The 12,222-nt window shown below is 18.2% G+C and overlaps 1 protein-coding gene across 1 annotated transcript in view; it reads left to right on the plus strand.

Moving 5' to 3' along the window:
* Window positions 1-2,861: 2,861 nt before the first annotated feature.
* The window catches only part of LOC128954946 (dual specificity tyrosine-phosphorylation-regulated kinase 4-like), a 29,479-nt gene continuing 20,118 nt past the window's right edge, over window positions 2,862-12,222 (plus strand). The window contains exons 1-3 of the mRNA XM_054300564.1: window positions 2,862-2,890; window positions 6,949-7,168; window positions 9,095-9,553. Coding sequence (XP_054156539.1) covers window positions 6,961-7,168; window positions 9,095-9,553 — 667 coding nt within the window. The 5' untranslated portion in view covers window positions 2,862-2,890; window positions 6,949-6,960. The remainder of the gene's footprint in view (window positions 2,891-6,948; window positions 7,169-9,094; window positions 9,554-12,222) is intronic.

A 12,222-nucleotide genomic window follows, 5' to 3' on the forward strand; every position in this document is an offset into this window, starting at 1 on the left:
ATAAATAAACAAGCAACAAAACAATTTATTTTGTTGATAAAATAAAACTTAATTTATTTTATTTAAAAAATAGAGGGTTAATACCTTATTAAGAGTATTATCACCAAAAACAAATGCAAACGTTTGATATATATATATATACAGTATATATAAAACCCCATTGAATATCATATATATATATATATATAAAGTTATAATGAAATTTATAAATATTTTTGTTGTATATAAATGTTTTTTTAGTAATAATTATACTTATCAGTGATTAAACACACAAATTGATTAGGTATTTGAAATATAATATATATATATATATATATATATATATATATATATATATATATATATATATACTACAAAAATCATGTAGGTATATACATATATATATATATATATATATATATATATATATATAAAATAGGGTGTTCTCTCTCTCCTCTCTCTCTCTCTCTCTCTCTCTCTCTCTCTCTCTCTCTCTCTCTCTCTCTCTCTCTCTCTCTCTCAATATGGTCGGGTACATAAACCCCTTTCACTTGAAAATAATAATAATAATAATAATAAGTGTCTGACCCTCTCAAAGATAGGGTTATGTACTGATGATGATTATGATGAGTGAGAGGGATGGATGGATGGGGGGTAGGTATTACAGAATAACCCCCCTCCACTTATATAATTCATAATTCAATAGAGGATATGGTATGTAAAAGTGTATATATATACTAAATATTATATTATATATTTGAATATTCCTACTACTTGTATGTATGCGCACACACATGTATCGCCCATAGATGTATTACATACCAGTGCTTCTCTCTCTCTCTCTCTCTCTCTCTCTCTCTCTCTCTCTCTCTTTCATTCAGCTATCGGTGCCATTGGAGTGGTTGTGCTGGTGTTGTTTGGCTGGTGTGTTAGGTTTAGTACAGAGAGAGAGTCACCAGCACTTGGGAAGTCAGTCACTCAGTCAGTCAGTGATACTGATAGACACGGGTATCGCCTTTAGTGTGTTGTATAAGGGATTTAGATATTGAGGTGTTTTTATTTTGCTGGGTTTCTAACTCATACCATACCATACTATACCTATTTGAACACTGGTTTATCGACTCATGATTTTTTAGTATATATATATATATATATAAATGTGTTGTTGTTGTTGTTGTTAAGTTTACCTGTATATACAAAAAAATATATACAGTATATATAATAATATCAATTTTCAAACGTGAAAACTTTTTGTATAAAAAATTTTTTTTTATTGTATAAAAAGTTTTTTTTTCATATATATATATAATAAAAGTGTTTTATTTTATTCAACGAAAAATAATAATAATAATTCATTGACTGATTCAAACTTTTTTTTTGTATGTTTTGTTTGTTAGTTATATGACATGTATTGAACTCATCCTCCGATTATTTATTTATTATTATTATTATTATTACTTTACTATCAAAATAGATATTATATATAATTCATGTTTAATATTGATAATAATAATGTGAGTTTTATTTTTTTTATGTTGAAAAAAATTGTATCTACAATATATATATATATAAAATAATAATATTGGATATATATCTATATATATATTTTCTATAAATCATCCATGTACATTTTAACAAAAAAAATGATATAATCTAAATCATATTTTTATTGTTGAGAAATTTTTTTTAAATATATATTTCTAGTATAATATGTTATTGTGTTACATAATCTATGTGTTATAATAATAATAATATATCTATAAGATATATATAAGGTATATATATATAAAAAAAATATTTTCAAGCAACTTGTTGTTGATGTTAATATTGTAATAATAATAATAATAATAAAAAGTTTGACGTGAAAACACATTATTATATATATATATATATTTTACAATACATTGTAATCTTATTGTTATATATATTGTGTATATACTGTATATATATATAGACATATTTTTGCTGAACAATAATATTATTTTTATTTTTTTTTTGAGGAGAAAGTTATCCTCAAAAAAAAGATATCGTTGTTATTATAATAATAATATTTTTAAGTTTTGCTTAAAAAATTTTTAATACAACAAAAATATATATAGATTTTATATTTTTTGAAATTTGCAATATATTTAGCACAAAAAATAACATATTGTTATTGTTAAAAGTTATTATTATTATTATTATTATTATTATTTTGTTTGTGTATGAAAACTATGGAAAGTGTTATTAATAATAATAATAACTAAGTTATCTATTTGTTGATATTATTATTATTATTATAATAATTAATATTAATATTATTATTATTACTATTGTTAACATTTTTTTTATCTTCGTTTAACTAATTGATGTCTTAAATCATCGTTAACTAAGACATACATACAGTATATACTGTATTATTATTATTATTATTATTAAACAGAAAGAGAGAGAGAGATGTTATCAGTGTTTTAATTAACGTTAACAACAATTGTTGTTTAAAAACAAAATAATAATAATTATTATTAAAAAGAGATAAACAATTTTAACAACAAAAAAATGTTAGTTGTTTTTTTTAACTAAATGTTATTGTGTTTTAGCTAAAAAAATTTATTTAATAAAAAAATTAAACAAAAATTATTATATATTATTCTGATTATATAATATAATAATAATAATAACATTAATAATAAATATATATAAATGTTATCATAAATATTAGTTTTGTTTTGTTTTGTTGTTGATATACACACTATATATATTCAAAAGTTATTGTTATTGTTATAAAAAATATTGTTATAATAAAATTAAATAATAATATTTTAGTTAAATATTTTTATTATTATTATTAGTATTAATAATGACTGCCATAAGTAATGTTACTTATAGTCAAACAAATCCCAGATATTTGTACGGTTTGGACGAAAGAAAAGTAAAAAAAAAATTAAATAATTATTATTATTATATTTATTTTTATATTATATATTAATTTATTTTTCTAAAAAAAATTTAACTATAATTTTCTATTTATATCTATATTATTAGTAAAAATCTAATTTTAGATTTATTATTATTATTATTATTGTTATAATTATTATTTTAAACAAAATTTTATCATTAAACTAGTTTTTTTAGAGAAAAATTAGAAATTAGAATTATAATTATTTTATTTAATAATATTAATATAATTAAATTAGTTATTAATTGTTATTACTATTGTAATAAAATAATAATAATAAAACTACTATACTATTATGATATTATTAGTAAAATTATAAATAATTTCTTTTATTTATTTCTAGTGAAATATTATTTATAAAATTTTTTTTATATGCAATAATAAATTTATTGATAAATTTCTTAATAATAATAATTATACCGTATAAATGTTTATTATTTATATAATATACTGTATTTTAATTTATATACGGATCACATGCAATGCTATTATATTTATACTGTATATTATTTATTATAATATTAATTATAATAATAATATATTTAATATATAAAGCTTAATTTGTATATGTATTACATAATATACAGTATATATGTATTACATAATATACAGTATATATATAAATTTATATATTAATGCAATTAAACTGTATTTTTAATATATTATTTGCTCACATATATGCAACTTAATATATTAAACATAAATGATTAAACATTGTAATTATGATTTATTATACGTTATGCTTAAAAAAGTTTTATTGCTTATTATATATATATATATATATATATATATGTACTGTATATACAGTATAATTTAAATATCTATTATATAATAGAAACTTATTATTTAAAACTTTTTTTCAATTTTTTAATAACTTTCTAGAATTTAATGTAAATTTTTCATTTTTAATCATTGAAATATTATTTTTAGTAATTTAGCCGTATAATTAAAATATCATAAAAATGTCTATAATATATATAAATAAAATCTATAAAAATTTATATACAGTATTATTAAGAGAATTTAATCAAACAAATGAAATAAAAATTACAACAAAAAAAATATATATTTTAATTAACATTTATAAGGTTTTAATTATAGGAAAAAATATTATTATTATTTATTATTATTATAGTAATTTGCAAATAATATTTTTATTTTATATTATAAAAACATCTAATTAAACATCTAATCAATATATTTATAATATTTAATTTTATAAATTAAATAAAAATATTGTTATGTTGCAATGTTATAAATTATTATTTTAATTTTATTTTTGTAAATATAAAGGGCGATAATGTTTTTTTTATATTTAAATATTATTATTATCATTATGATTGTAATAATAATAATAATAATAGTTTTGTTTGCAATGATGATGACATATCATTGGTGTTAATGTAGGAAGTATTGACAATTTTAATATATGCAAATTATAGCCTTTTTAAAAATTATTTTTTACATTACTATACAATATATATATAATGATATAATATAAAGAGTATATATTTTTTAAAAATAAATATAATGAACAGTCATAATGAAAATTACTGTTAAATTTTAGTTAACAATATTAACAGTGCTTTTTTAAAAAACAGTATATACTGTATAATATACAGTGTATATCATAAAATAACTTATTTAATATACTACTGTATATAATGTTTTATATAATATAAACTTTATTTGCAAATTGAATTTTAATCCTCTATTTTATATATATATAAAATATTTCCATTATTATTATTATCATCATTTTTATTGCTATTATATTGTTATAGTATATATATATATTATTCTACTATACTGTATATATATATATATATATAATACAATTTAGTAATGTATTATACAAACAAACAATAAACAGATTATAGTAAAATAAAATAATAGTAAATAAGTTTTTTTTTAAAAAAATAAATAATAAAATAAAAATTTTCTAAACTATGTGAAATACATAGATGACACATTTATGTAATAGTCTAATAATTTTTACACACATGTTAACTATAATATATATATATATATATATATATATAGTTATATTTTTAGCAAAAATAAAAATCACAAAAAAAATTGCTAACTATACAAAATAAATGATAATTAGTCTATATGTTGCTATTTTTTTAGTTATTATTATTGTTTTTGCTTATTGTGTGTAACAATAATGATAATGATAACAACAATAATATGGTTAATTGTTAAATACAGAGTATAAAATTAATATATATATATATATTATACAGTATGTAGACTACTATACATTTTTTAAAAAAAAATGTTAATCACAAACTACTAGAAATACATATTAGTTAGTTAGTCAACAATAATACCCATAATATTGTAATAATAATAATAATAATAATAAAAAGCAATTAACCTTTTTCTGCACACATGAATACCTGAATTTTACAGTTAAACTTCTAGTATTTATGTGTGTGACTGACTACACACACACACACACACACACACACACACACACACACACACACACACACATACATACATACATACATACATACATACATACATACACACACACACACACACACACACACACACTCATACTTACATACAGTAGCTTCTCGTTTGGATAATTAATATATAAAAAAAATTAGTTTTTTCGCTAAATAAGTCATATTATATAAAGTACTGTATCCACTAACCAACAAAAAAAAATTAACAAATAATTTTTAATGTAATTTATATATACCTGTATATATATAGTGTATATATACAAACTAACTAAAAAACATAACTACCTGTACCGATTGTATTTTTTATTTTAAAAAAAACGTGGGCTTAATAACCATGGTCTATATGTGATTATGATATATGCTCCGAGTATAATTATGATTAGTATGATTCATACATACATACATACATACATACATACATACACACACACACACACACACACACACACACACACTCACATACATACATATACACACCATTATAATTGACCTGATTTACACCCCAGTGTCACCAACAAAAAAAATAAAATTAATCGTTAAAAAAGTTTTATATATTGTTTTGTACAAAAAAAATAATAATATTAATTATTATTATTATATACATATCGATTGGGATGAATAGTATATTTAGTATAATTTCTATATACAGTATATATATATATATATAAATTATTGTTACTAAGCTTTATTTTTACGCTAATACAGTATTATGATTATTATTATATAATAGTATGATTTGTTGAATACATATATGATATATTAATATATATAACATTATATTATATAATAAATTTAAATATAGGTATTATTTGAAAGCTATGGTGTAATCCATGACAATACAAATTTTTTTCTGTCTGTTTGTTTCAATTTGTTTATTATTATTATTATTAATATTATTTTTGATTGAAAGCATTGTATAGTTATAAGTAAATTATTACTATATATATTGCTACTAATAAAAAATGAGTTCATATATATATATAAAGAGATTTATATATTTGTGTGTTTAGTTTATATATATATATAATATATTTATTTAATGTATTTTGTTTTGTTAAATAGTGATAAAATTTAATGTCTTCTCAATTTATAAAAAAAATACAATACATTATATAAAATTTTATCCAAAAAAATATATATATAACCAGTTCTTTGAAGTATTGAATATATTTTTAAAAAAAAATTATTTATAAAAAATTAAGCACTTTTTTAAATCAAAAAAAAATAAACTAAATAAATAACAGATTTCTAGAAACATAAGAAATAAAAAAAATGTTAACCTATTTTTATAATACATATATGAAATATATATTCATTTTATAACTAAATAAATAAATAATTTTATTTTCTAGTTTTATAATTTATATTAAATAAACTAATTATAACTACATGTATGAGAGAGACATTATAAATAAAAAAATTTGATTTATATTTTTAACTTTTTTTTAAAAAAATAGTTTGAATTAATTAAAAATAAAACATTTTAAAAACTTATGAAATAATTTTAATATTTAAATATTTATTATTATTATTATTATTATTATTATCCAGAATACAAATAATATGATGTCTTCGTCGACGACTACAGCCGGCCATCTAAACGGTGGCCACAAATTGGACACCAATGGCGGCGTCGGTAATGTTGGCACCGGTAGTTCAAGTGGACTGTCCAAACTTGGTTGTGCATTGGCCACACAGTTACAGTTGACTGCCGCCAAAACTAGCGGAACGTTGGCTTCGCTAACCCACCGGCTATCCAGACAACCAAATGGTAATATTAATAATAATAATAATAACAATAATAATTAATATTAAATATTAAAATTATTAACAATAAAAATACTAAATTATTATTGAATATTAAAATTATTAACAATAAAAATACTAAATTATTATTAAATATTAAAATTATTAACAATTAGAATATTAATTATTATTAAATATTAAAATTATTAACAATAAAAATATTAATTACAATAATATATATATATAATTGTAATTAATATATATATATACAATATATATAGTGTATTCGTGTAATATTAATAAATTTTTAATTTTATATATTTTTATAGTTGAATTAATGGATAATTGCAATATAATTAATCATACAGTATATACAGTATATATATATATACAGTAATTATTTTTTTGTTGAGAAAAATTGTGTTTTGAAAATAACATTTTTAGTTTAAATAATTAAATAACTGTATTTTATAATTTTATTTTTTTTATTTTTTTCTCTATCTAAAGTAATAAAGTTTAGCCAGACATTAAAAATTAATGTATTTATTAGTATATTATTTTTATTATTAAATTAGCATTAATTTGCAGTTAAATTACTATATAGTTATGGATGATGTCGTAAGCAATATATTTAGTATATACTGTATATACTGTATATATAAAGAGAGAGAGAGAGAGAGAGAGAGAGAGAGAGAGAGAGAGAGAGAGAGAGAGAGAGAGATTATAATTTTTTAAAAGTAACTTTTTTATTATTATTTTAATTTTTTTTAATTAAGTTTACAAAATTTTTAGTTAACAAAATTAACAAATACTGTATATATATATAAATATATAAATCCTTTAGAAATATTGTACAATAATTTATTTATATTTAAATTTATTTTTTTTAAAAAAAGATAAAATAATTGCCTAAAACAAAATATAATTTTATTAAAAAATATTAAAAATTTTATGTTTAGATATATAACTGTGTACTGTATATGACATCCCATGTATTAATATTTATGCCAAATATATACTGTATATTATATACAGTATTTTCCCTTTAGATTTATATTATAATAAATCGCATTAATTATTCATTTGACACATATTTCAAAAATTTGTATTTATTTTTATTATTATTTTATTGTAATTATTATTATTTTGATTTTTTTTATATGTTTGTGTGTTGTATTTGTATATATTTGTATTATACATATTGCAAAACATATACAGTATACACACACACACACACACACACACACACACAATATATCAATTAATGTGTTTAAGCTTTATATTTAACATAAAAAAAATAATTTATTTAATTTTTATTGTTATTATAAATATATACTAAATAGTTGCTATTATGGTATGAATAGGTTTATTAAAAAAAACTAATTTAGTTATTGATAATAATAAAAAAATAATAAATAATTTTTTCCCATAAAGATTAACATCAATTTAACCAATTGTTATAATTAGTTTAATTTTGTTTTTTGAAATATAAAAAAAAATAATAGACATAGAAATAAAAATCTAATAAAATTAATTTTTTTGATAATAATAATAAATAATAATAATTATCTATTGAAAAATCTAGCATAAATTATGCAGTTTAGCAAAATAAAAGTTAAACAAAAAAGTAAAATAATAATAAATTCAAAAAAAATATACTATATATATAAATATTACTAAAATTAGCAAAACATATACAATATTATTGTATTTTAAACAATAATAATAATTTATCAAAAAAAATAAAATAAAAATAAATAAAATTTTTAAACAAAAGTGATATCCCCCCTAATAATTATATATATATATATATATATATATATTTATGATGGATTGAATATTGTATATGCTAACCTACTATTAAAAAAATATTATTATTATTTAAAGTTTTATACATTGAAATATATTTAAAAAAAACTAAATTAATAATAAATGTTTGGTAAAACATTAGGTAATGGCATACTAGCAATGGACGCCAAACTAAACGGCGGCCAATTGGCATCGCTGCCCACTATTGCCGTACAAAAAATCCCAATAAATCATATGTCCAAAGAGGAACAGGATCAGATTGTCGGGTCGGTGCTCAGTACCAATGGTACCACCAATGGCTCCAAGTATGGCAGTGCTGGCAGCAGCAGCACCAGTAGTAGTGGCAGTGGCAGTGGTAGTAGTATTAGTCTAATTGGCAAAGATTATCGTAATGGTATCAATGGTGGTGGTGGTGGCAGTGCCATCAATGGTCATAGCCATCATCATCATCACCATAACCATAGCCATAGACCAACTAATGGCAAGATCTATGATAGCGATTTGAATGGCGAAAACAGGGAAAACATGGGTGCCATCAATGAGCCGTCAAAGAGTCACCGATTGGATCCATTGGGACATAAGCTACCTCTCACTCCAAACGGTTTGAATTTTTTTTAGTAATAATAATTTTTAAGACATTATTTGATTTTTTTAAATGCATTTATTATCCAATTATTATTATTATTATACAATTTATAGAATTTTTTTTTACATTATGTAGTTTGAAATTAACAATGTATTTGTTATTATTATTATAATAATAATAAATTTTTAAATAAATCTATACTATATATATATATATAAATTTTTATAAATACAGTAAACTATAAAATTTTATTATTATTAGTATTATTATTTTGTTGTTTCGTAGATTTAATTAATTTAGATAAAAATTTATTATTAATAGTATAATAATAATAATAATACACTTAATGCCATAAAATTAGATTTTTGTGTTTTTGTTAAAAAAAAATTCATTGTTTTTAAATACCAATTTATATATACTGTATTATATTATATACATATACACTATATTACAAATAAATCTTTTTTGAATGTTATATATATATATAATAAATTTTTATATATAATAAAATCTCCATCAATATATATACAGTATATATATATATAGTATAGTATAGTACAGTATATAATCCCTTAATATTATTTTTGTTGTTATTGTTGTGTGAAATAACAAATGCGTGACTTTGATAAAAACTATACTGAAAATACTGTATATATATATTACAAAATAGTGATTAAACAGTTAACACATACACACACATTATATAGTTAATAATAATAATAATAATAATAAATATTTTTGCATTAATATCATAAGTGTTATACTATGTATACATACAATTGATTTTTTGAAAAATGCATGTTTTATAGTATGCCTGCACCAAAAATTGTGTTGATAACAACTTATATATATATATATATTATATATTGTATATATATATTATAAAATAGGGCATACAGTATATATATATAATAAAATGTTTGCAATTTTATAATGTTTATAAATTTATATAATTATAAATTTATATTATAAATTATATTTTTAAAAATAAAATAAAGTTTATCATGGCAACAATAATAATACTAATAACAAAAAAAATATATTAAGTAATAATCATTTAACAAATATTAGACAATTTTTAAAATAATATATATATACTGTATATATATTATTTTATTTGTATAGATTGTATATAAATATGTTTGTACAATACATATACAGTTTTATAGTTTTTTTTAATTTAAAAAAAACTGTTGCCATCATCATTAGGGTTGTATAACAACAACAAAATAAATAAATAATAATATCTATTACTTAAAGGTCACATAAATCATTAGCCCCTATATGTATGTATGTTCACATACATTCAATATTATACAATATTACAGTATATATATATATATACTGTATATATATATATATACTGTATATATATATACTGTATATAAATATAGGGAAACACCTGTTCGTATAATTTTTATTCAAAATAAAATAATATATAATATATTAAGAAATATCTTATACTAAAAAGTAAATACTAAATAAATTAAATACAAATATATAAATATATTAGTAGTACAGTATTTACATTAAATTATATTACAGTATAATATTGAATATATTTTAGTCTATAATATATATATATATTTGATATTTATAAAAATATTTATTATGTTAAATTTTTATTTATCTAAATATATATATATATATATATATATATATATATATATATATATATATATATATATATATATTTAGATAAATAAAAATATATATATATATATATATACTATCTTTAAATGTCTTAACATGTTATTTATATTATTAATATTTCATATATTTTTATATTGAATTTAAAGTTTCGCTTTCAATTCAAAAAGAGAAAAACAAAAACAAAACAAATAATACATAAAATGCTTTAATATTTAGATAATTAATTAGAAAATAAAATACAAAATTTTAATTTATTTTTCTACTACTTTAGTAGAGATGGGCAAATAGAAAGTTTCTAATAAATTTCCCTGAGAAAGTTTCTAGAAAGTTTCTCAGTAATAAATTTCTATAGAAATTTAACTTTTTTGTTATACTATGGGATCCCCATATCTATAGATATTGTAAAACTATAAATATATTAATGAGACACTACTATACATATAATATTGTACTATATAATGTAGATTACTGTATAATACTATTATATAAATGGGATACCTATATAAATAATTATAATTATTTAATAATAATCAGTTTTGTAAAATTTTATTCACCATTTTATTATACCATAGTTTAATATAATTAAATTAATTAATTTTTTACTTAATTTATTTAAATTAATAATATTTAAATATTACTTATAAAAACAATGTTAAAGATAACAAATATCGAGAAAACAAAATTAACCATGGGGATCCCATAAATAGAAATTTCTTTTAGAAACTTTCTAGAAATTTCTCTATTATTTTATAAATTTCTCTTTTTTGCCAACACTATACTTTAGATACCAGTATATAATATATTCAACAACAATAAAAAAACATTGAAAATTAATATATAGCTTACACTGTATTTTTAACATAACAAATAAAAAACAATAATAATATGAAATTATTAAAATAAATTTATATATATAAAAAAACTTATTTTGTAATAATTATATCAATTTTTCTTTTAATTTTTTGTTTTTAGTTTAATTAAATCCCAGATTTTTTCTTTACTAAAAACGGTTTTAAAAAACAACTAATAAT

This window comes from Oppia nitens, unplaced genomic scaffold (assembly GCF_028296485.1).
Source record: "Oppia nitens isolate AA-2021 unplaced genomic scaffold, nextdenovo-longstitch-racon4-pilon3 scaffold2_pilon_pilon_pilon, whole genome shotgun sequence".
NCBI lineage: Eukaryota > Metazoa > Arthropoda > Arachnida > Sarcoptiformes > Oppiidae > Oppia > Oppia nitens.